Genomic DNA, 25,955 nt, shown 5'->3' with positions numbered 1-25,955 from the left:
CGGGGACAGTAGTATTGTGAGGGGGGATCCAGGTTTCAGTAAGACAATGGAAATGAAGGTTGAGACGAAAGAACATGTCTAAGACTGTAGCAGTCTTATTGCAGATGGATCTGGAGTTCCAGAGAGCAATGTTCATGAGATTGGAGGAAGATTAGGACGGTGAGAGAGGGTAGGAGTAGGAAGGGAGTGGGGGAGGGGATTGAAGGGGGGAGTGGGCCTAAGGAGGAGGGAAAGAGAGTAGGAGAGTAAGGAGGTGAGGTGGGGGGGGGGGTGCGGGCAGAAAGTTAGAGTAGGACGCATAACAGAGGGGATGAAAAGTAGGAATGGTGAAGGAAAAAGTGGTAGGAGAGGAGGTGGGGGGGAAAGGCTGACGAAAGGAGAGAGAGGGGTCAAGGGGAGAAGTCCGACGAGGGGGAAAGGAATTAATACAGTCAGATTGGTGGCAAGAGGTAGGCAAGGAGCCTAGCAGGGGGAAATGAGGGGCAGTAAGCAGGGCCTGGAGGCCCGCACCAGTGAGGGAGCTGGTAGGTGTTTCGCAGCAGGGTCAGGATGGTAGGGGGTAAGAAAGGGACGGGCAAAAACTGGAGTGGTCAATGAGACGAAGGGAGATCAGGGGTAGTAAGAGGGTCCTAGCTGATTCCACGCAGGAGGCTCGGCTGTAGGTGCTGAATGGTAGGAGGAAGGCAGGGAGAGAGGGGGGCTAGATCAGGAGCAGACAGGGCTAGATCAGGAGCAGCAATGATTGAGCGTCAGGTGGAGGCCGGAATGATCCTGGCTAAACCTGCGTGAAAGGGAGGGAGGAGGAGGAGGCGTAGTAGCAGAGAGAGTGCAGCGGGTGGCAGGAAAACAGGGAAATGGTGGCACCTGCATGATTTGGGGATGGGCGTAGGCCCCACAGCAGGAACTGTGAGGCGGGCGTGAGAAGGTGAGTATCAGAGTCTGCGAGAAAAGGAGGGGGGTAAGCAGCAGGGTCAGTGAGGGGGTGGTAAGAAGGTGAGAAACTGAGTGATAGGGAGGAGGCGCTTCAGCAGGGACTGTGCGGCAGGGGGCAGGGAAATTGGTGGGGCCCGCAGGGGAGGAGGGCCAGCAGTAGGGGCTGAGAGGCGGGAGGCAGGCAGGGGCAGTGGGGGACCATATGCTGATCACCTCAGTGCAGAGGAAGCAGGTGAAGTCCCAGCAGCTCCCCCAACCAGGGATCAGGATGGAGGAGACGGCCAGAGAGGTCCCAGGCCTTTGGTTGTCGGTGGGAAGACAACAGTTGTCCCAACGAGGGACCAGGATGGTGGAGAAGGCCAGAAGAGGTCCCGGTCCTTGGAAGATGGCGGGAAGATCCACTGCGGACCAGAGAGCACACCCAAGAGAGTCAAAGGAGGTCCGCCGATGAGGCTGCAGCGCTCCTACGCTGAGGAGACAGTTGGGAGATCAAGGACAACCTCGAGTTAGATGGAAGACACTCCCTGGATCAGAGAGGGGGTCAGAGGAGGTCCACTGATGGTGCTGCAGGCAGAGGCTAAGACAGGAGCTGGGCGCTGGAAGCAGTGGTGCCTGTCGTAGCCAGATGGATACTGTGAGCTGGAGAGGAGGGGAGGAGGAATCGCCAGACTGGAGAGCCAGGCAGGCAGCAGAGTTAATGGAGGCCACACCGGAGGGCGAAGGCGGGCGCAGCAACGAGGGCCGGCAGTGTAGAGGAAGCAGGCAGAGGCACCGATGAAGGGGGTCAGCGGTCCAGCAGGAGTGAAGACTGGACGCAAGAACTAGCTGCAGCGGCTCCTACCTCAATCTGAAGGAGGACCATAGATGTGGAACACAGCCGAGACTTGCAGGCCGCACCGGAGGACCGAGTCAGGAGCTGCCGACGAGGACCCGCAATGAGGCGGTGGTGGGGAGAGACACTGTCAAAGGAGGGGGGGGCAGCGTGCCTGAAGTGCAAAGACGGTCCGGAGTGCCAGAAGCTGTGGCTCCTGCCGCAGTCGTTGAGAGGACTGGAGTCGTGGGAGGGCGGCTCAGAAGACCGGCGAAGAGGAGTGCAGAGGCGGCAATGCAGGGCCGAGCAGGAGACTTCCGAAGAGGGGTCCAAGTTGGGGCCGGAGCAGGCGGGGCACAGTTGCAGGGCCCAGACGGGCCAGGAAGCAGGAAGAGATGGCTCACAGCTCCTGGAGGAAGCTCCGAACCGAGGAGCCCAAAATGGAGTTGGAGCAGGCAGGGCTCAGTCGCAGGGCCAGACGGGCCAGGAAGCAAGAAGAGATGGCCCAAATTGGAGTTGGAGCAGGCGGGGCTAAGTCGCGGGGCCAGACGGGCAAGAAGCAAGAAGAGACGGCTTACAGCGCCTGGAGGAAGCTCCGATCCGAGGAAGAGGTCAGAAGAGCCGCAATGCTCACGCTGACTGTGGAGCGCGAGGAGGCCCCAGCTATGGTCGAGCCCGGAACAGCAGAGAGAGAGTCTGATTCCGGATCGAGACCCAGTCGGAGGAGCCCCATGGCTCAAGGAGCAGGAACGGAGAAGGGGTAAGTTGAAAATTGCTGTTAAAACTGCTTTATTTAGATTGATTCAGCCTGGAATGAAGAGGCCCCGGTTCAGGCAACCAAGCTTCTGCTCCCCCTGTTGGTTGCTGTATATATATATTTCACTGGAAAAATATCCTTAGTTGAGGTGCAAAAAAGTTGCGCAGATTACCCTTGAAATGGATCAAATGTGGGAAGTCATAACCAGTCTAACTTGCCCGCTCCTGTTGATCTCCCCCACAATACCATGTCGACCATAATGCTACTTTGTACATCATTGCGAATCCATTCTCTTCTAATATGTTTGTGCTTGTGTGCTTTGTAACGGGAACGCACAGTTAAGCTGGTCATGGCTTCCCACATCTGCAGAATTTCAAGAGTTTTGTTGCGTCAAATCTGCACAACTTAATAGCACCTTAACTAAGGGTTTTTTTCCAGTGAATTTCTAGGGTTTTGTTATAGCATGTTTTTTTTTTTACAGCCCACTAGGCAATGACAGAGGCCATTGCTCCTACATTTTTCTTTTTGTTTAGTTTTCCTAAGTGGTAGGGCCAGTTAGGTATTGGGATTTGGACTAGGATTGTGTACACTGTACATGTTCACCTAATATGTTTCTTTTGGACCCACTAGGTGGCCACTTTACATGTCTTTTGTGCCCACTAGCTAGGGCCTTTGGTCGTGCCCAATGTATCTTTTAAAACACTACCTTTCTTTCCTGCTCACTAGCAATGGCCTTCACCCATAACCATTGGGCCCGGCCTTTTGCAGTGGCCCCTTGTTATGTTGCCCTAATAGGTTTTGCTGGTGCCTATTAGCCACTTCCATATTGCAGCATTCGGTTCCTTAAAGGGCACCCCTTTCTCCACCAACGCTTCGTGTCTAAGATGTTTTGTACCTGCTCCAATTCTGTCAAGCGGTTTTTGCTGTGCACTGCGCAAGAATTTGTGCTTGTTCTCTATCGGGAAAAGAACGGGAGTTGTACAAAAATAGTGCTTTTTTTCTTTCTTAATAACTTTTTCATTTTTTTATGAATCTTTCCCAAAATTTCTATTTGTGACTGCAGGGGCGGGGGGGGCTATGGGTGGTTGCAGTATGGGCTATTGGTGGCCATGACACATTTTTTGTTTAAAATATCAGCCAAATTCGTCCTGCAAGTCAAAAGTTATTAGCAATAAAACGTTGAAGTTTTCCTATGGATCATGCTACGCAACTTAACTATAGTGTGACAACCGCCGCACTATAATATATATATTTCTGAGGCTTGTAGATCTGTTCAGAATTGCATGCTTTGCATAGGCCGACATCTAGTGATAGACGCAGATTATTGCACGTTTTCGATGTTCGAAAAAGGGACGTTGACTGGGCATGTTTGTAATATTACCCCTAGTGTGATGTCTACTGTACCCATGATCCCACATGCGTCAAGGTCCCTCAAATTGTTTTTTTCAGTCATTGGGGTCGGACGTGTCACGCGGAGTCTGTAGTCTGTTATTAGTTATAACTTTATCCTCTTATGACGGTCGCAGGTCGATGCACATTTATACAAACATCCTGAAGACCTTCTGACTGCCGAATTTGACCAGTCCTCCGATTCTGCAACAGACTTTGCCCTACACCAGGCTCTGGCCTTGCAGTGGGGAGAGTGGGAGGGGGGGGGTAATTATATTTTTTAGAGAATGCATACTCCACTTCCTCCATGCACTTGTCTAGCTGCCTTTTCACCCAAATTTAACAATGAAGAGAACTCCTTTTAAATTCTGTCCATCTTGTAACAAAGTACCTGTGATAAGACACACATCGAATGTAAGACATCCAGAGGGGCGTTGTACATCATGCAAGTTGTTTAGGCTGAAAACTCTTTAAGACTGACGCACCAAACGGTGGGCAGCCCATGCAATGATGGCAATGTCCAAAACCTCTACCGGCGCCTATGAGTCAGACGTGAAAGGCCAAGGCAGCAATGGTTCTGTTTCGGAAGCCAAAGACATTTTGAGGGAACCTTTCCGTATCCCACGTGTCAGTCCCCTGTCCTGAAAGGCAGTCCCAATGCGCTGCTGTGGGGAAGACTACTGGCAACAAAGACACTCGCATGCACACACTTAAAAAGCACACAACCCTGAGCCGTTCTTCGACAGATGCGTCAAAAGAAGTCTGCGTGCTGGCAGATGACACCTCGCAGCCTACTGACCATAAGCCTACTGCACTTCTCCACCAGCGTCTAGCGCAAGGTGAAAACAATAAACGGGCACTAGTGGACGTGCATCTGAGTCCCTCAACGTATTGCCAACACCAAAACACTCAATCACACAAAACTCATTCTAGCAAGGAAAAACACCATACAAAATCTCCAGAACACATCGCTCACACACCTACTGTCCCACAAAAGGTGCCTGAATATAATAGGGCTACCTTCCCTTTATCTCAGTCTCTCCAAAAGAAAAGGCCTAGGGAAGACCCTGAAGCTATTACCTGTAACACCCAAGATTGCAACCTGGCCTAGATAACGTTTTGAAGACACTATGAACAAGGGCTCCTCTTTTGTAACATTCATGGAAAAGTACCCAATTAGGCAAAAAAACTTTTGGACATTACTGGGCAACCTCATCTTAACCCCCAATCCTCTCATGACCCTCATCAAGATCAGGGGGAGGAAGATCATGATGTGTGGTATGATGATCCAGATGATCGCGATGTATGATCAGGATGACCCTGACGTCACAATTATAGACCCTCCTGATGTTACACCTGAGGGTGGTAACGTTTCCCTCCTTGATAGTCTGCTTTTATTCAACCGCTTGTTAAAAAGGGTTGATAATCATTTCGATTTTCAAACTCAGGAAATGGAGGAAGATACTGATTTCGTAGATGATATTTTAAATTGGAGAACAGCCATCTGTCAGGCTATTCCTCACTTGCAGTCTATAAATAAGAGAATTGTCCCATCTCGAACTGCACCTTCACTTACTCATGCAGTCAACCCCAGGATAGAAACAAATGTTAAGCCATCACCCTCAGATCCTCCTTACATTAAAGGTCATGTAAAGCCTGATTCATTAGTCACCGCCACTAGGAAGAGGGTAGGTGTGCCACTGTCTAGTGCTGAAGCACTAGCCAATAAAGAGTGCAAAAGATTATATACCCTGGGCAAGAGGGGGACTAGCTCTGGGGCATATTTAACTCACATAGCAAACAATACTACTTTACCTGCAAGCTATAATAATACTCAGTGGGATGAAATACACAAACAACTGGATTCTGTCCCCGAACCTGTAAGGTCCCACCTAGTAAAAATCTCTGCTGAGCGGAAACACTGTATTCAGCAGGCACTTCTGGTGTAGTGATAGCGCCATTCATGGCTTCGAGATTCGGGGTTCAAACCCGAGACTCGGGCAACTTTAATAAACATGCCTATTGAATATTCTGTCCACTTTGGCAAGGCAGTAGACAACCAGTTTGAGACCACCAAGGAGGAGCATAAATTCCTAAAAACACTAGTGCAAATTTCTTCACCTTCAATACTTGGGGTTCATTTCAGAGCCAGGGTTTCTCGAGGGCCTCACAGTCTGGCTATGGAGCCTCCTTGTCTTGGTACAATCCCCAAAATCAGTCCTCCTCTTTTCAAAGAAGACACCAAAGAGGGTTTAGGAGAGGTAAAGGTTGGGGCAGAGTTGCAGCCTCTAGAGTGATGCTGACGACACGCAACTCATTTTCAGGCTGCCCTCAGGCACCTCCTCTTCCTCTCTAATCTCGAATTGCCTAACTGCCATTCAAGATTGGTGTGCCGCCAATGATCTTTGTCTGAATGCCAGCAAGACAGAGATCCTCCTCATCGGCACACTTTCACCATCCTTTCCCCTCACTCTCTGGCCATTCTCCCTTGTTCATCCTCCTCCCCCCACCTCGGGGTCATCTTTGACTCCACACTTTCCTTCTCTGCCCACATCTCTGAGGTCTCTAAAAAGTCAAACTTCCTACTGCACCTCCTCAGAGGTAACTCTGCCTTTCCTCTCCTTCCCACAGAATCTCAGTGTCTCCCACACTCTGGTTCTCTCTAGGTTGGACTATTGTAACAGCCTCTTTCTAAATCTACCTGCCTCTACTCTCCGCCCTCTGCAACTAATCCAGAACAGGACTGCAAGACTTGTCCTTGGCCTCATGCCCTGGGATCGTATCTCTCCAGCTCTGAAATCTCTCCATTGGCTCCCAGTGGATGCAAGGATTAAATTCAAAACCCTCTGCTTTGTCCACAAGGCTTACTGGGGCCTGGGTCCAAAATATCTTCAGCTACCCCTCTGCAAATACCTTCCCTCTCGAGCTCTTCGTTCCTCTACCTCCAACTCCCTCAGGGTCAGTCGTTTTTCAAAGAAACGAGCTTGGGGTAAATCTGTCCTCGTTGGGGCCTCCCTCTGGAATAGACTCTAAAACATGAGGAGAACCACCTCCGGTTCCGGAAGCACCTGAAGACCTTCCTCTTTGCTTCTGCCCTCGCTCCCCCTCTCGCCTGCTGATCTGCTCTCTTGGCACTGTGCACCTGGCCACCCTCTGTCCCCTGGACCTAGGTACCTGCTCACCCTGCCACCCTCCTGCACTGCCTCTTGGCCACCTCTTGCACTGGGGTCTGTATCTGTACCCATACAGTCCCCCACCCACCGTTGTCTTCTTTTTCTGCACTTATCAGACTTACCCAGTCTGCTGCCGTATACACAGCACTTGCCACTTGCTGGCTGCACTACCACTGTTTATTGCAATTATCTATTTATTTTTCTTTATTATGTATCTGTTTCTCCTCTGGCCCGCACTCTCCGCTCTCCTCTTCCATGCATTTCCCCCCTTTGCCTTTCCCATGTACTTGCACGTTCTCAATGTCACAGGGCCTAGTAAGATCGCTGTTGTGTTCTCCCCAGTTCCCTTGCCTTGTCGCGCTCTGAAACACTTGTGAATGAGCACGATACAAATAAAATATCATATCATAGAGGCTCTACTGCCTCTTCCAGCAAATGACGCTACAGTCCAGATACCCACCCATGCTTCGCAAGTAGGGGGTAGCAGAACATCTTTCACCCACACATGGGAGGGGCTAACATTGGATCGCTTGGTTTTAACGACCGTGGCCATAGGTTATTCAGTAGAATTCCTATAAACACCTTGCCACCATCCTCCTTGATCAAGAAGAATATTGTTAGACCATCACTTGATTTTAGAAGAGGTTTTAACTCTGCTACATAAGGGAGCGATGGAGCTGGCTCCACCTCTGGAAGAAAACCAATCCATTTATTCAGTGTACTTTCTTGTTCCAAAGAAAGATCTAACAATGCTCCAGTCTAAACCTGCACCCTGCAACCACGTATGTCAAGCCACACAGAATCAGGATGACAACGTTGTAGGAAGTAATTCCTCTGTTAAAACAGGGGCATTACATGGCAAAATTAGGCATGAAAGATGTATGCTTTAATATTTCAATGTTGCCAGCGCACAGACAATGGCTAAAATTCAAAGTGGGATACAAGCACTACCAATTTAAAGTGCTACCATTTGGCATTGCCTCAGCACCACAAGTAATTAGAAAAGTCCTTGCAGTGGTGGCTGCACACCAATGGAGGCAGTCCATTCCAGTGTACTGTGAGGAGTCAGAAATGAGAGGCGGACACAAAGTTGTAATGTTTTTATTGTCGGACAACTTTTTTAAAATAAAAGGGTTGGATGAAGACCTCTATGTGCCTATCCTAAAGAGTTTCCCTACCTAGTAAACTAAAAATAAAGATCGGTTTGTGTCTCGTCGTCAAAATTACATAAACTGTCCTTGTGTCCAAAACATGCTACTCTGACCCTCACACTGTAAATGAACTAACGGTGTAAGGAAATGTCTCTGACTTAGGTTTGGCAAAGGGGGTTCACAATTAAAGCAAGTAGATAAATCCAACAAAAATATTATTTTCCAAGGAGAAATCCCTGGATCCAGAGGGTGGTTACCTTCCTCTGGATTACTTGGGTAGGATGGCAAATCTGTCTCGTTTAGCCAATAGTTACTTAAGGATGACAAAGTGCCTCTTTCAAACAAGTTTCTTAAGGATGGCTCTTTATTCCTGTTCAGGAATTCTGTGCAAACAATATGTCCTGCACCAATGATCTCTTCCTAGGTTTCTTTGCACTGAGTTAACAAACCAAAGGGGTCCTTATTCACAACGAGATGTTCCACATAGGGTGCTCTGCAACCTCTGATATTTAAATGGGCACGACCTGAAGTACTTGTCCATCAGAAATCCTCCTGTGTGCTCTTTAAGTCTCTGCTTAAACCCTTCCGCCAGGTATTTTGATTTCAATAGGAAAATAGAAAAAGGTGTCTGTTCAGTTTCAAATCTTCCACTTGCCTGTTTTGGTATACTTGTTTTACCATGTGCTTTGCAAAAGTAACTTAAGTTTATTTGTATAACTTCAGCGGTCTTCCTGGTATACTCCCCTGCCAGGAATCCTTTAGTAGGTTCATCAGATCCCCTGATATAGTCTCCTGCCAGGTATCTTCCCATGATTTTAACATGCTTTTTTAGCTTCAACTTGCCTATTGTTTTGACTGCCAGGGCTTCCTCTAATCTGGTTCTTAGATTCCCTGGTATACTCTCCTGCCAGGTATCTTTCAAAATGTCTTATTCTTTTGTATATCATGAGCGGATTGCCTGGTTTACTCCCCTGCCAGGAATCCCCTTCTGGGTTCTTGCAGATCCCCTGGCATACTTCTGTGCCAAGGATCTCCCCCTCCACCCCCAAAAATGCTCTCTTCCTGATGTGCTTCTTTCACCAGGACTTCTTCTCCGAGTTCACTTGTCTTTTAATATAGAACAGTTGTATTCCTTTGCTGTGTCTATACTTGATTAGCTTGAGGTGCTACTTCTTCCAACTTTCTCCACATGAATATCTCATATATGGAGATTTGTTCAAGTTCTGTCTTTTAACTTCATTAGTATGCATTTGCTTGTGGTAATACTTGCCCCAACTTTCCCAATATTGATGAGGATTTGTGCAAGTTCTGATTCATATTTCACTTGTTCAGGGTTCAAAAGGTTCTTAATTTCTTAAATGCCTGGCGGTACGCGCCGGGGTCCTCAGTATCTCTGGGCAGACTGACTGTTGTCTGGTAGCGTTCCCGACCTGTGGCGCATTGCTGCGAAGCTCCTTCTATGGGAAGGTGTTTCTTGCACTTCAGAACTTCTCCCAGATCTCCTGCCAACTCTGCGTTCCCCCGCCTTTAAGACTGCTGCTTCTCAACACAACGGCCTCCCCAGTAGCTCTGCTGCTGCTGCTGTTGGCTCCCCGGCGGTTCTCCCACAGTGCTTGCGGTGTCTCTTTTGGCATCGTGCCACGCCAGTAGGTAATGCTTGCGAGCTGCAATTTGGAAGTGCCTGCCTGTTCTGCTTCTTTCTTCTCCGGTTCGACTGCTCTGAATGCAGACACCTTTTTAAATGTCCCCACACTCGGGCTGCATTTCAACAACTAGCCCGCCTGTCTAGTTTGGTGTTTCCTTCAATCTACATCATCTCCTTCGTCCTCTTCCTCTTCCTCGTCTCAGTACTTGAGGCTTTATAGGAGTTGGAGTCAATAGGATTTCTGAGACTTCTAAAGTGATATTATTTAGGATTTTTGTCTAGAACAAAAACATCTGAGACAGATGTTAGGTATGTGTTATGTGAATATGAGCTATGAATGGTATTCTGCCTAGAGTGCTTTGCAGAAAGGGGTTTTGGGGTTTTACAACAGGAGGGATTTGTATAGTGACAACAAGCAATCGAGAATTAAGGAATTATGAGGTAGTCTTCTCTGGGAAGGGAAGAACACTGCTTCTCTCCTGATGAAATCACCACTCTATCGACAGCAATCTCCTCCCATGTGATCCTTCCACATAATACCACCCCCAGGGTCAGGATCAAGTAACTGCTGTCGTCCTCTGCCCGCATGGGAGGAGCTCTCTGGCAGGGGACTAAACTACTCAGTTGTATCTCTAGCTGCAGGGAGAAAGGGTGATCCTAGCTCTAAATCAGCTACCTCAAAATGGATTGTCTTTGCATCCAACTTTGTTATTCTCTTTCGAAGAGAACATTGCCCTTCAAGCCTCAGTGCACATTGGCTACTCTAGCTTTCATAGCAAATGTGCCCTTAGATGCCATTTGCAAAGCTGCCACTTGTGTTCCGTTCATACCTCCACACAACATTACTGTTTGACCCTCAAAAAACTGGGACCCAAATATTCCTCCTTCAACATTGACAATAACCCTATTACTGTCACTAATGAGGCGAAAACCTTGGGTTTCTACTTGGACTCTACCCTTTCTTTAAATAAACAGGTCAATGCCATGGCATCTGCCACTGCATATACCTGCAAATTGATCAGAGCGGGTAAACCTTTCCTGACCAAAAGTTGTATTACCCTGGCTGGAGCACTATCTTGTCGAAGTTGGACTATTGTAATTCTCTATACATAGGAGCTACTAATAAGCAAATTATCAAGAAAATCCACTCCCTCCAGAACAATGCCCTTAGAGCGGCACTCGGAATTGCCAGGAGAGAACATATCTCCGAGACCAGAAGATTAAATATTTGGCTCTCAACACATGTCAAAATCCAGCTAAAAGTTGCTTCACTCTCATATAAATGCCTGAACAACGCTGCGCCTTGTTATCTGACAGAGACTCACAAGAACATCCTCTACAAGACCTACCAGATTATCTAGCACCAACTGCCTCTCAGTCCCAAGATTTAAACTCTCCAGAGGACGCAGCTTCCCGGTCAAGGCAGCTCAACTCTGGAACTACACACCCCCTCCACTGCGAGAAGATCAATCTTACCCAAACCTCCGCCAGAACCTCATAAGATGGTTCAAAGACTCTGACAAGTAATGCCCTTTGCTATTATACTACAAACTGACCCTCTCCTCTACATTGTAAATAAATTCAGATAGTGTTCTCTAAGCAGCCCACTCTACCTGCCTGTGATCTTTGAACCTTTCCAGCCATGCTGCTATATATCTTGCATATACTATTTCACTCCTTATTGATCTGTCTGTATCTACAGTATGTATATCGCTTCTATCCTGAATAATTAATATCTATGTGATTGTTCTGATGTGTAACTAAGCTGTACTTTGTCTTATGCAATGCGCCCTGATACCCACGGGTCTGGTGCGCAATACAAATAATAAAATACAAAAAATGCAAATACACATCCTAAAGGTGACACACATCCTCACAAGTTACCTCTTCTCCACACATACACTTCATACTCCCTCATGTCAGAAACAATCAATCTGAGGGTCCTTGACACGTGAGGGATCATGGGTACAGTAGACGTCTCACTAGGGGAAATATTACAAACACGCCCAGTCAACGTCCCTTTTTTCGAACTTCGAAAACAGCATGTGCATTACTCTGCCCCTACCACTAATGTCGGCCTATGCAAAGCATGTGAATCCAAGCAGATACAAGCAAAAGAAATACAATTACGGTAAGTAACAGGCACACACACACACAGATTTTGGCAAAATTAGTTTCTTCATACACATGTTATCAATCAAGAAATACGTCCTCAAGTTCCAGACATAAAAAAGTAATAGTGGACTTTTTCTTGTTAGGCTGTACTTGTATACAGGCAACTGATGCAGCAGCAGCCAGCGATGTGAGTTATGTGCTTTTAGCGATTTAATAGATCCAGTGAAGTTGAGGCCAAAACCATCACTTTACCTGAAGTTGCTAAACCCTGTGAATGTGAACGCTGCCATACTTGAACAATCTGGTTCTCGGTGTAATCTCCTTGGTAATTCATTTCTTAAGGAGCTTTTCCTTGATGTATACTGCAGTCCCTATTTGGGGAATTGCCCTATCTTTATATTGATTAGTCTTTATCCTGCAGGACACAGATTGAAACCCGTGCAGGGCTGATTTAGACTCTTATCCTCCCAATGTCAATAGATAGAGTACCATTAAATTGGGGTGTAATTAAAACATGTACCATTTTTACAATGAGAGTAATTTGGCATAAAGAACTATATAAAAACGTGATACTATGTGATATTAATAGACCGATATCCAAGTAAGCTGCTCTGCAGCCGGTACGTATGGGTCTGGAGGAGTTTAAGGCGAAGCTTGACAAGCCCAAGTAATTATACTGATTAATCTGTATTGGCCATCTTAGGTTTTGAGTCATTTTTGATGCCTCCCGTATGTGGGTAGTTTCAAGCCTTGTCAGGCCTGTATAACAAGGAGAGTAGAAGGAATAAAGAGGTGGCAGAGATAGAAGCAGAATGGATTTTGAAGTGCAAGAAGGAGATGGGGGAGAAGACATGTGCAGGGAATGCACGGAGAGTGAAGCAAGGAAATCGAATTGAAGACAGGTGAGGTAATGAAACATAATCCTTTTGAACATACCTTCCTTTCCGCAATCCTGATTTATGGTCCGCTTTAATGACAGCACATTGTAACCAAGCTATCATAAAATGTTAATTTCTCCACCCCCACCCCACATTCTGTTGCATTTCACTGCTTTCCTATCCTCTTCCTACTCCTTTTCCTAAGCAGACTGAGGTCTGGATACCGTAGGAGACTGCACAATAAGCCAACCTCCAGACAAGCCAGGTGCTCTCGCCACACTACGGTGATGATTTGGTGCAATATAAAAACGTGGTAGCGAAACATCTTATATAAATTAAGTTAACATGTTTTCATATAAATGATTCTGTGATGAGTTATTTTTTCTGGTCTACTATAGATTCGCCTTACAGGCCTCTTGGATTCCGCATCCTCACCTTCACTGAGTAGAAAAGCACGTATTAGGCAGTCTCCATAGTTGATGCAAAGGATCCATCTAGAGATCCAATGATTTGATTGAGGTATGCAACAATTGTTCCAGAGTCGAGATATTTAGTTGTACTCCACATATGTATGTGTGTGTTTGTTTTATTTACCAACACAAACATACACGCTGGGATTAAGGCCAATTCTACATGTCTGCAGGCATGTTGTTTGCCTCAATCCAGAAGCATGCTGAAATGTATTACCAGTACACATTTGAAAAGAGGAAAACATTCGGGAATTATTATTATTATACAGAGTGAAATTCTTTTATCTCCAGATTACATTCCTCATTGGTGTTCATATCCGTCCATCTTCAACTTGCACCCTCCTTTTTTTTTATCCTTCTATGCTTGCAATTTAGTTGTCATTTTCAACCCTTCTCTCATATTATCCTCCATGTTTGTTTTACCCTATACTTGTCATAACCAAATGTACAATATTTTGATAAATGTGTTAATTGCTTACTTCCGAGCTACTAAAACTCTTTCAATCTAATATTTTCCTCTTTTAACATTTGTTCAACTCTACTCGTCTGTCTTTCAGCAGGCAGTGATATTTTATTTCAACTATTTCCCTCCTCCCATTTCACATCTCACCCCCTTGCTTTTCTTAGCTGGATATTTTTCCCTTCTCAGTTGAAGTTTAGCTTTCTATGTCCTCTTATAATGTATCCATGGACTAACCCCAACTTCATTCTCATTACTTCATGTATCTATTCTTGTCCACATTACAACTTTGTGTAGTCTTTCCTCATCCTCCCTTTACCTCATCTCAGTACTGCTCCTTTGCTTTTCTTACCCTGTTTTTCTGGAACACTCTTCCCATTTTTGTCTGAATGCTCCCACCTTCTCACTCTACTTAAAAATCATTGCTTTAGGCCCTTTTTAAATTGTCTTCACTTGTGACGACTTGGGTAGTTTAACCTCCATTTCTATGCCCTATCTGATATATGTTCCACGCTTTGGCAAACACACTTTCTCCAGCATGGGGTCTGGCATGGATTCACATGCTCATGAATATTCCCCGTCGTCAGGCCGGGAATCCTCGATATAGAAACAAATCAGTATCAGTTTTGTTTGATCTGTCTTTCTTAGTAGTAACCAATCACTGGTCTCTGGGGCATACTGCCCCCAGCCAATGACTGCCCCCTCCCTAAGCCCTGTCTCTGGCAGCCATCCTCGGATTTTTACCGCACGTTCAAGTATTGGGAGTCCTCGTGCTGTAGCTCTCGAGCTTTTGCTGCGTTTTCGCGCTTTTTTCAGGAGATTTTTCTCATTTTCCGGTTAAATAGAGCCTCAAGCTCCACTGTTTCTACATCCTATCAACGGGGATCCGTTTCGGAGTTTTCTACGCCCCTCAAGGGTGAAGATTTCATCGAGTTACGCTTTTGGAGGATTCCAGAAGTTCCGAGGCCTACCCCGGACATGGCCCAGGAGAAAGGAAGCTCGACGCCCGGGAAGCTGTTCAGGACCTGCCCTGGATGCCAGCTTCAGAATGTTTTCAAGCAGGACGAGCATTCGTTATGCCTCTACTGTCTCCATGAGGACAAGACGCACACGGAGAAGGACTGTGCGTTTTGTGGGAACATGTCGGAGCGGACCATGAAGGATCGCCACCTCCGTCTCGCCAACTGGCTGGAAGGGAAGAGCCCGTCAGGCGAGGAGAAGAAAAAGAAGTCCGAGCGGTCTTCTAAGTCCTGTGAGGGTGCCCCGGCGACGGGGGCCCAACAAAAGGCTAATCACCGCGAGTTCGCGGGCACTGGGAGCGCCGAATGGTCGGGCTCCTTGGCTGCCAGGCAGGGCGCATCCTCCCCGGCACCATCAACCACGAACAAACGCTCTGGCTCGGGTAAGAGGAAGTCCGAGAACCCGGCGAAGCTTCTGGAGAGGCCTCGGTCGATCTCGAAGATTCCGGCAGAGGGGGAGCGAGGCTCGGACCCTCCCACCAAGGTGAAGGCCCCAGGAGTACAGAAGGTGACGATGGCCTTAATTCACCCTGCTAAGACCTCGATTGAGGATGTCGCCGCGGCCCTGGCTCAGCCTGTGGAGGCTACACCAGTGGAGGCGACCTCAAGACCCAGAGTCTCCCTGCCACCGAGGAGGGGGGAGTCTTTCAGGCCCATTGAGAAGACCCCCACGAAGTCCTCGTTGGAAAAGGTGGGGGAGGGGCTGGTGGCCATCGTGGATACGGACACGACCTCTGAAGAAGAGCTCATCGAAGTCGTGTAAGAGGCCCAGCCCATCGGGAGGGATCCCGACGAGGGCGACGACGAGAGCGACTGTCGCCGACGAGGCTCCTCAAGAGCCCTCGCGCCCGTCGTTTCCGGCGCCACAGGACACTTCGGCGGCCATTTTGTCAGCGATTCAGTCCTTATGCTCGGAGATAAGGACAAGGTTGCCTCTCCCCCCGACGGAGGTACCGGAGCCAGGACCTTCGGAAAGTCCACCGCATAAGAGGAGGACGACGCATCCTACGCCACCTCTCCCACCGCTGCGGCCTGCTCTGCCTTCCCCCCGGTCTACTACCCACAGGGATGATACAGGCACGGACACGGCTACGACAGGTACAGATGACGACAGAGGCGACGACAGGACGTGTCCCCTGTCACCCCCTGCTCGGGCGTCCCCGCCCGACGAGATTGGATCCTTTCATGCCATGATTTCCAGGGCATCCGAGCTCTTCCAGCTCTGCCCAGAAGAGAAGAAGAAGGAAGGGTTCCTTTACCAACGGCGCGAGGCTAAAAGGAAGACGGTCCTCGCCGTACCGCTTCTTGATGGCATCTGGGATGAGGGGCTCGCCCTCATCAAGAACCCTGCCATGGAGCCGGCAAAGAGGGACCGGTACGAGAAGTAGTACCGGGTCCCCGACGCTGCCCCCTTGTGCCTTCGGGCACAACCTACCCTGGATTCGGTCGTCTCGGCGGCAAAGAAGAAAGCTGGGGGGGCATCGGCCTCGACATCAACTTCCCCGCCGGACAGCGAGGGCAGGAAGCTGGACACGATGGGACGACGGATCATCTCATCCGCAGCGATGGCTATCAAGGCGGCCAACGCCCTGGCTATCGTAGCCCGCTACGACAGGGAGATGTGGTTCAAAATCGCCCCTCTGTTGGACTTCCTTCCGGACGCCAAAAGGGCTGAGGCTATTGAAATCCTACAGGAAGGTGAGATTGCTTCAGACCAAGCCATCACAGTGGCAACGGACATCGCCGACACCGGTTTCCATCAGTTGGGCAACAGCGTTTGCTTGAGACGACGAGGATGGCTCAAGGCCACGGATTTCCGCCAGGACGTACAAACCAAGGTTTTGGACATGCTCTTCGACGGGAACAATCTGTTTGGGAAGGCGGTTGATGAGTCCCTTCAGGCCATCAAGACAGACACAGAGACTGCCCGGGCACTGGGAGTGCTCCAGCAACGACGACCGTCCTTTTGGAGCTCCGGAGGCAGACAAGGTGCCTCCAAGGGATCCGGCAGTGGCTCCTCCACGTACCGCCAAGCGGCAAGATCTTCGTCCCAGGAAGCCTACAGGGGACGCGGCAAGTCAGGTGGTGCCCGTCGTCGTCAACAGGGAGGTGAAGGAGGCAAGGCAGCCTCCAAACAAGATTGAACCGACCGTGGGGTCGGCCCCCGCCGAAGCACCCATGTGGGAAGGCGGCTGGCGAGGTTCATCAGCGTGTGGGAGTCCATCTCCACCGACCGTTGGGTGCCGGACGCCCTGTCCCAAGGCCACGCCCTTGAGTTTCAGAAGAAGTGCCCTCGCGTTCCACCCGTGGCCAGGAAGGAAAATCACGTCCCTCAACTACTGTTGGAAGTAAGGGCGATGCTCAAGAAGGGTGCCATCGAGCTCATCCCAAAGAGGCTTCGGGGCTCCGGAGTTTACTCAAGATACTTCCTCGTGAAGAAGACGACAGGAGGATGGCGTCCCATCCTGGACCTACGACGACTGAACAAGTACATCAAGGCACAGAAGTTGCGTATGGTCACCCTCCAGCACGTGCTGGGACAGCTGGAGGAGGGCGATTTCTTGTCGTCGTTGGACTTGGAGGATGCGTACTTCCACATCCCCATTCTAAAAACACACCGAAAGTTCCTCAGGTTCGTGGTCCAAGGGCGGCACTACCAGTTCAAGGCCCTCCCGTTCGGATTGAAGTCGGCACCCATGGTTTTCACCAAGTGCCTCGCACCGGTGGTGGCGCGGCTGCGCCTACAGGGGATCCACGTCTACCCCTACCTGGACGACTGGCTCAAGGACAAGGGAGCTCGCCGTGGAGCACACTGCGAAGACCGTCTAGCTGCTCAAGGACCTGGGATTCTCCATCAACTTTCCAAAATCCCACCTGGTTCTGTCGCAAGTCGCCCTGTTTCTGGGAGCCAAACTCGACACAGTGGCGCGGCTGGCCTCGCCGTTGGAGGAAAGGACCAGGACCATTCTGGGCAAGGTGCAGCGTCTGCTGGCCACGGACATGGCCAGGGTAAGATCTATCAAGTCCCTCCTCGGGATGATGTCCTCCTGCATTTATCTGGTGCGCTTTTGCAGGCTTCGGATGCGCCCCTTACAAGAGTTCGACGCCCGCTGGGTCCAGTTGACGGGCAGCTTCAAGGACAGGATCCCTCTCAACAAGACATTCCGTCAGGCGATCCGGTGGTGGGGTACCCGCTCCCATCTGTCGGCAGGCACAGACTTTCAGACCCCAGCTCACCAGGTGACGGTGATGACGGATGCCTCCCTGGAAGGTTGGGGAGCGCACTCCGGAGATCTTCATGCGAGAGACCTTTGGCTCCCGGAGGAGAAGTCACTCCACATCAACATCTTGGAGCTCCGCGCAGTGTTCTGGGCCCTCAGGTCCTTTCTTCCGTCCCTCAAGGGCAAGGTGGTGAGGATCTTCACCGACAACACCACCACGATGTTCTACATCCGGAAGCAGGGCGGAACCAGGTCCCCGGTCCTATCCAGGGAAGCCCAGGATCTGTGGCATTGGGCCGTCGCCCAAGGGATGTTTCTGGTGCCCCTTCATCTGGAAGGAATAAAAAACACGATCGCCCACTCACTCAGCAGGGAGCTGCGCTCGTGCCACGAGTGGGAACTACGCCGAGATCAAGTGGTTCGACTTTTCCGACGATGGGGCGAACCCCAAATCGATCTCTTCGCGACAGCGACGAATTCCAAGTACCGGAGGTTCGCCAGCAGGTTCCCCCAGCAGAGGAGCATGGGCGATGCTTTCTCGTTCCCCTGGGACGGCCTATTTCTTTATGCGTTCCCTCCGCTTCCGTTGCTGCTCCGGCTCATCAACCAGCTCAAGAGGTCCCAGTGCAGGATGATCCTCGTCGCACCGGCGTGGCCGAGACAGATCTGGTTCCCGGACCTTCTGGACTTGTCAACGTCCACACCAGTCAAGCTGCCGACGGACGCAGACCTACTCTCCAGAGAAGGAGGCGCCATTCTTCACCACAACCCGGAGTCGCTGAACTTGCAGGCCTGGCTCCTGCAGCACTAGAGTTTGGAGGGTACGACATCCCGGCCGACTGCAGAGAGGTTCTTGCAAAGGCCAGGGCGTCCTCAACTCTCAAGTGCTACGGACATAAATGGAAGAGGTTCTCTGTCTGGTGCCGTGCACATAAGATTAACCCTCTGCGGATTACGGCCCCTCAAGTACTGCCGTACCTACTGTCGCTGGCCAAAGCTGGACTGGCTCACGCCTCCATCAAAATACATCTGGCTGCAATCTCCCGATATACTAGGACTACGGGACGGGCGTCCTTGTGGTCTCATCGCCTGGTGAAAGAATTCATGAAGGGACTATTCCGATCATTCCCGCCGGTGAAGGCTCCTGCCCCGGCGTGGGAGCTTAATTTGGTGCTGACCAGGCTCATGGGGGCCCCATTTGAGCCTATGCATTCAGCGCCTTTGAAGTTCCTGTCATGGAAGACAGCTTTCCTCGTGGCCATCACCTCCGCACGATGAGTGGGAGAGATCCAGGCCCTATCTTGCAAGCCTCCATACTTGACTTTTCATGACATGAGGGTGGTGCTGAGGACGCACCCCTCCTTTATGCCCAAGGTGCCGTCGGACTTCCACCTCAACGAGCCCTTTGTGTTGCCAGTTTTCTTCCCGTCGCCTTTGTCGCCGGCCGAGAGGACTTTACACTCGCTGGATGTAGCAAGAGCGCTGAAGTTCTGCGTGGACCGCACAGAGTTTTCGGAAGACGTCACAGCTGTTTGTGAACTTTGGCACTGTGAATCAAGGGAAGGCTCTCTCGAAGACTTTCATTTCCAGATGGCTCTCCGGCTGCTTCATGCACTGTCACCGGTTGGCAAACCGACCGCTGCCCGGCCGTCCGAGAGCCCATTCGACCAGAGCGATCGCTGCTACCACGGCGTTCCTGTCTGGTGTGCCCCTGCTGGACATCTGCAGGGCTGCGACGTGGAGGTCGACGCACACCTTCACAAGATTCTACTGCGTCGATCGGGACTCCAGGGTCGGCCAAGCAGTTCTGCGCAACCTGTTCGCCTAAGGTGAGCCTGGTGAGGAGGTAAGAGATGCTTAATGTTAAGTTGTTGTATTGCTTAATGTTGAGCCTGTTGCCACCTCCCATGGTTGTGCATGTGTGTACTGCTATGTATTCTATATTCATGAGCATGTGAATCCATGCCAGACCCCATGCTGGAGAAGGAACAAGTTACTTACCTGTAACTGTTGTTCTCCAGCATGGGTCTGGCATGGATTCACATGCGAACCCTCCCCCCTACCCCTCTGCGGCTCTTCACTTGGTCATACTGCCACTTTACGTGCTACCAAATCTGAGGATGGCTGCCAGAGCGGGGCTTAGGGAGAGGGCAGTCATTGGCTGGGGGCAGTATGACCCAGAGACCAGTGATTAGTTACTACTAAGAAAGACAGATCAGAAACAAAACTGACACTGATTATTTTCTATACCGAGGATTCCCGGCCTGACGACGGGGAATATTCATGAGCATGTGAATCCATGCCAGACCCATGCTGGAGAACAACAGTTACAGGTAAGTAACTTGTTCCTTATACATTAATAACATTAGGAATAAGTAATTCCTGTGGTAAATTTTCTTTTGCAGTTTTCTTGTTTGCCTAATTATTGATGACAGCTGGAAGGTGATGAAAACATTTTATGGACTGTTAGGTGTTATGCCTTGTGAAGTTGTTTTATGCAAGTTCTACACTTTTTCTAGGTGCCAGATTACTACAAAATCATCAGAAGACCTATGGACTTGTCAGCCATCAAGAAAAAGATCCAATCGAATCATGCACCGTTCTACTCCAAATCAGAGGAGTTTGTTGCTGATGTGAGACTTATCTTCAGGAACTGTGCTGAGTTTAATGAGGTGAGAACGGATCAGAGATGTGTAGGGGCTACTCATCAAAACTGTTTATTTGGAACTATAAGGGAAACAATTCAGTCGCTGGTCTTTTAAAAAAGTATGACCTACTGTTTTTAGGAATTTAAATTCTACATGACCTAGAAAACTCTTGAGGGTCCTTAATCTGCTAAAGCGTAAATTGCATTTAACCAACTCCTTAAATGTTCAGTGATACTAGTCTAGGGTCCTCCAAATGTCAACTGACCCCGTCGGTTGGATCCAGTTACTTCAGTCATATCTTTAACATTGGTCTTGGACAGTGGTCTTGGACAGTACACATGGCAGCATGTACTATTATGACGTTAAGGTGGTCCTCTGTGTAATCTTGTAAAGTACCTGCAAAATGTTAAACTATTGCTGCCATTTCTCCTTATTTGGTTTATTTTGTGAAATTATTGACGTGAGTTCTTAGCGTCTTGAAGTATATAATATCTTTAATGGAATGTTAATGGTCAATTAAAAACCACAATATCTCCGCAGGAGTGTGATTGAGGACCATTAAAACAAAGACACATCTCCTGCTGTACACTGGTTTCTATATCTCTTTGCTTTTGCTTCTATGGACTACATTCAATACTTTTCGATTTTTGAATGCTTGTTTATCCATGAAGTTCACCAAATTCTTTGCAGGTCCTTTTTGCCATTGATGCCTCAATGTCCTGTAAATCCACCCAATATGCCTCTCCAGAGTCTGTGCCACTGGCATCATTAGCCTGTGATGACTTAATCATTCAATCTTTATTTCGACTATTTAGTCATAAAAGTGATCATTAAAACAGATAAATACTTCACATTCAATATGTAAAAAAAATCCTGTGGATCAAGATACATGTTCAAAACGAAGCATTCATAATACAGTACAACTATGCTAAAAATGACAAGTTAAGTATGAACAAATCACAACAAATACAAAATTACAGAATTAAATTGCTGTTGGATAGCTAACATTGTCCAAGTATGCAGGTTCAATGCCCCCATTCCTTTTGTAAAAAAAGTCAGGTAACGCAAATAATACCATCCAGATAATGGTAAGTCTTGCAAAAATGTTGGTTCAGACCCTTACAAACAAGCTTCCCTGCTTTGTGGAAGTATATAGTATTGCAGCCCTCCAGCCTTCATGGACTGTATTGCAAGAAAGAAAAAGGTGAGGAAATCCCTATTCTGCAGCAATGAGGTCTGGCATGGATTCACATGCTCATGAATAATCCCTGTCAGGCTGGGAATCCTCAGTAAAGGAAAACACTGTTTCACTTCCCCTTACAAACTGTATTTCTCCTTTAAACCAATTACTGTTCTGTCTCATACTGCCCCCATCCAATGACAGCAATCTCTCTAAGCCCCTCCTCTGGCAACCATCTTCAGATTTTTACCACACGCTTCAGTGTTTGGTGTCCTCGGGGTTGCTCTGCAAGCTACTTCTACGTGTTTTCGATTGGAAAAAGCCTAGTTTTGTTCCGAAAGAACCCGTGCTTTCTTCTCCATCTGCCGACAGCGGGGATCCGTTATCAGTGAATTTCAGCACCCCTCAAGGGCAAAGATCGTAGAAGATTCCAGAAGGCCATCGGGCCTACTTCACGCCATCCTACCATGACCCAAGTGAAAGAGGGAAGGTCCCTCTTCAAGTCCCGCACCAATTGCAGGCTATTGAATGTTTTTGTTGAAGACAAGCACCTGCAATGCCTCCACTGCCTGCATCCGGACAACAAGGAAGTGGAGTGTGAGATATGCCTTGGGTTCTCCAAGAAGACGAGGGATAGGCACATTAGAATGGCGGCGTGGCTGAACGTCAAGGGCTCTGTCCATGCCCCGAGCAGGGTCATACCTCACTCAGGACCGACCGGTCCGAGGAGCTGTCTTCTAAGATTTTTGAGGGCGCCTCATCCGTGGGGGCCCAAGACAAGGCCAAGAACCATAGTCTGAGTCCACCGGGTTGGTGTGGAAGCGGGTCCCAAGGTGGACAGGGCGCGATCGACATCACCTTCCGCTGCCAGCTGGCAATCAAGCTCCTCCTCGAAAAGGAAATCATCCAACCCGTCTAAAATGCGGGAGAAGCCACGGATGGTGGATAAGAAGGCCGAAGCAGGCCCAATCGGCACAGGATAAGACTTTGTCGATGATAGTTGGTGGCTGGTGCTATCCCGATGGCTAAGGGGGCTGATCCTGTGAGGTAGCCCCCGCAGCACGGAAGGTATCCCTGCCCCCAAGGTGCAACACTGCCGCAGTGACTTTTGCAAAGTGCTGGCACACAGTAAAAGGGGAAACGGGCTCAGGCCCCGGTTCAAGCCCCACAGTGGGGAACTAAAGGTGGGAGGGGCCCCAGAACAGCCTTCCCAGGCTGTGACCCAAGCCATGGAGGTCTCGTCCGCGAGGACGTGGAAGAGGAAGAGGAGGAGGAGGATGATGATGGTGCAGGGCCTAGTTTTCCGATCCTGCCTGCTCAGCCGAGGGATGTCTCTCCGGAGATTCTGTTGACCCTTCACAACTTGGTGTCAGAGATCCAGAGGAGGATGCCCCGGTGTCTGGTGGTCTCCCAGGCCCCATTCAGCCTCCAACGAAGAGGAGGCATCCTCCAACGCCCCCATTTCAGCCTCCACATCCTCATCGGGCCCCTTCTCCCCCAGCCGACCCGGATACGGGGACGGATACAGCCATGACTAAGGACGACGATATCATTGCAGTGGACGGCGAGTCTCCGCATTTGGATGCGCCTCTTAGGGTGTCCCCACCAGTCGAGGTGGGGTCGTTCCACTCCATGATCTCCAGAGCCTCTGTGCTATTCCAGCTTGTGCCCGAAGAAACCAGGAAGGCGGGTTTCTTGTACCAGAGGCGCAAGGCCAAGTGGAAGCCATTCATGGCAGTGGCCCTTCTGGCCGATGTGTGTGAAGAGGTTCTGGCCCTCATGAAGAACCCTTGCACGGCGCCTGCCATAGAAGATAGGCTGGAGAAGAAGTATTGGGTGCCGGACTCTGCACCTAAGTGCCTAAGGTTGCAACCATCGCCGGATTCGGTGGTACCCGCGGCCACGAGGAATCTGTCTGCTAACCCGTCCTAGTCGTCTTCAGTCCCTCGGGACAGCATCTGATTACGCCATTACAGTGGCTTTAGATGTCGCCAACACAGGGTTCCAGCAGATGGGGAACGGTGTCTGCCTTCGTTGACAAGGCTGAATGAAGGCCACGAATTTCCAGCAGGAGGTCCAGGTGAAGGTGTTGGACATACCCTTTGACAGAGATAACTTGTTTGGAAAGGTCATCGATAGTCCCTCCAGGCGGATACAGAGACGGCCAGTTCCCTGGGTACTCTCCAGCAGCATCGCTCTTCTTTTCACTCCTCCAGGGGAAAGTCGACCAGGTCTGCCAAAGGTTTCTCCTCGTCATACCATCAGCCCTTCAGATCCACGACTCAGGAAGCCTACAGAGGCTGTTCCAAAGCCTATGGTCACAGAGGGCAGGGTCGTTGCCCACAGGATAGGACACCGGCTCCGAAACGGGCCTGAACGGCTGGGATGTCAGGGACCCCACACTTCGAGTGGAAGAAGATCCCCACCCACAGATTGGTGCTGGGCACTCTCCCCCAGGGGCACACCCTGGAATTTCAATGCAGGAGTCTACTGATTCCTCCGATTATCCGTCAGGAACAGCAGATCTGTCAGCTCTTGGAAGAGGTGCAGGCCATGCTACGAAAAGGGGCGATGGAGCTAGTTCCCCAGCGGCTTCAGGGCCCTGCAGTCTTTTTGAGATACATTCTGGTCAGAAAGAAGACAGGGGGCTGGAGGCCCATCCTAGACCTGCGACGTCTCAAAAAATACTTGAATCCCAAAAGTTCAGGATGGTCATGTTGCAACACATGATCGGCCAACTGGAGGAAGGAGACTTCTTAACGTCGCTGGACCTGGAGGATGCCTATTTCCACGTCCCCATTCACAAGAAACATCAGAAGTTTCTGCGTTTCGTAATGCAGGGTTACCACTACCAGTTCAAGGCTCTGCCTTTCGGATTGACGTTGGCCCCCAGAGTGTTTACAAAATGTGTGGCACGTTGGCGGCCCATCTACGTCTACAGGGCATGCACGTACCTCGATGACTGGCTCATCCGTACCCTCTCACGAGAGTTGGCCGTCGGACACACGCAGGCAACCGTCCAGCTACTGACGGATCTGGGATTCTCGATCAACTATCCAAAGTCCTGCTTAACACCATTGCAGAACGCGCTGTTCCAAGGAGCCAGACTCAATATGGTGTCCTGCCTGGCGTCACCCTCGGCGGAGTGGGTAGCTGCCATTCAGGGAAGGTGCGCAGCAGCTGTTGTCAATGACACCCACAATATGTGCCATCAAGTCGTTGCTTGGCATGATGTCCTGCATAGACCTCATCCGTCTCTACATGTTGCAAATGCTACTTCTTCAGGAATTCCTGACGCTCGCTTGGATATAGGTGTCCGGAAGCTTCGAGACAAGATCCTGCGCGACATGTGGGGCATCCGCTCTAACATCGCCCGGGGATTCAAAACCCTCCATACCACAGACGCTTCCCTGGAAGACTGGGGAGCCCACACCAGAAATCTGCACGCCAAAGGCCTGTGGCTACCAGAGGAGAAGGATCCTCCATATCCACATCCTGGAGCTGTGGGCATTGTTCTGGGCCCTCAAATCGTTCCTTCCATCTCTGAAGGGCAAGGTGGTGAGGATCTTCACGGACAACACCACTACCATGTTCTACATCAGGAAACAGGGGAGCACTCGATCCCCAGCGCTCTGCAAGGAAGAGTCAGACTTCTGGCGCTGGGCCGTCGGACAAGAGATGTTCCTCGTCTCTCTTCACCTAGCGGGAGTCGAGAACACCATCGCAGACTCCCTCAGCAGGCAATTGCGCTCCTGCCACCAGTGGGAACTTTGGCAGGAACAGGTGGACCGCATCTTCATCAAATCGGGCAGGCCCCAACTGTTTGCAACGGCACCGTATTCCAAATGCCAGAAGTTTGCCTGCATATTGCACCAACCGAGGAGCCGGGGGGACGCGTTCTCCTTCCCATAAGAAGGGATGTTTCTGTACGCGTTTCCCTGTTGTCTCTCCTGCTACGAGTCATCCACACACTCACAGTGCCAATGCAGGATGATACTCAACGCCCCAGCGTGGCCGAGGCAGATTTGGTATCCGGACCTTCTCAGCCTGTCAGCGTCGCCTCCGGTCAAGCTGCCAGTTGTTCCGGATTTTCTCACCAGAGAAG

The 25,955-nt window shown here is 49.8% G+C and overlaps 1 protein-coding gene across 1 annotated transcript in view; it reads left to right on the top strand.

The window, feature by feature from the left end:
- Positions 1 to 25,955, top strand: part of TRIM24 (tripartite motif containing 24) — a 1,617,419-nt gene that overhangs the window by 1,523,475 nt on the left and 67,989 nt on the right. The window contains exon 17 of the mRNA XM_069628744.1: positions 20,542 to 20,694. Within this exon, the coding sequence (XP_069484845.1) occupies positions 20,542 to 20,694 (153 nt within the window). The remainder of the gene's footprint in view (positions 1 to 20,541; positions 20,695 to 25,955) is intronic.

The sequence above is a fragment of the Ambystoma mexicanum genome, chromosome 12 (genome assembly GCF_040938575.1).
Source record: "Ambystoma mexicanum isolate Mex_15411 chromosome 12, UKY_AmexF1_1, whole genome shotgun sequence".
Classification (NCBI taxonomy): Eukaryota; Metazoa; Chordata; class Amphibia; order Caudata; family Ambystomatidae; genus Ambystoma; species Ambystoma mexicanum.
This window is presented reverse-complemented; position numbering and strand designations above follow the sequence as displayed.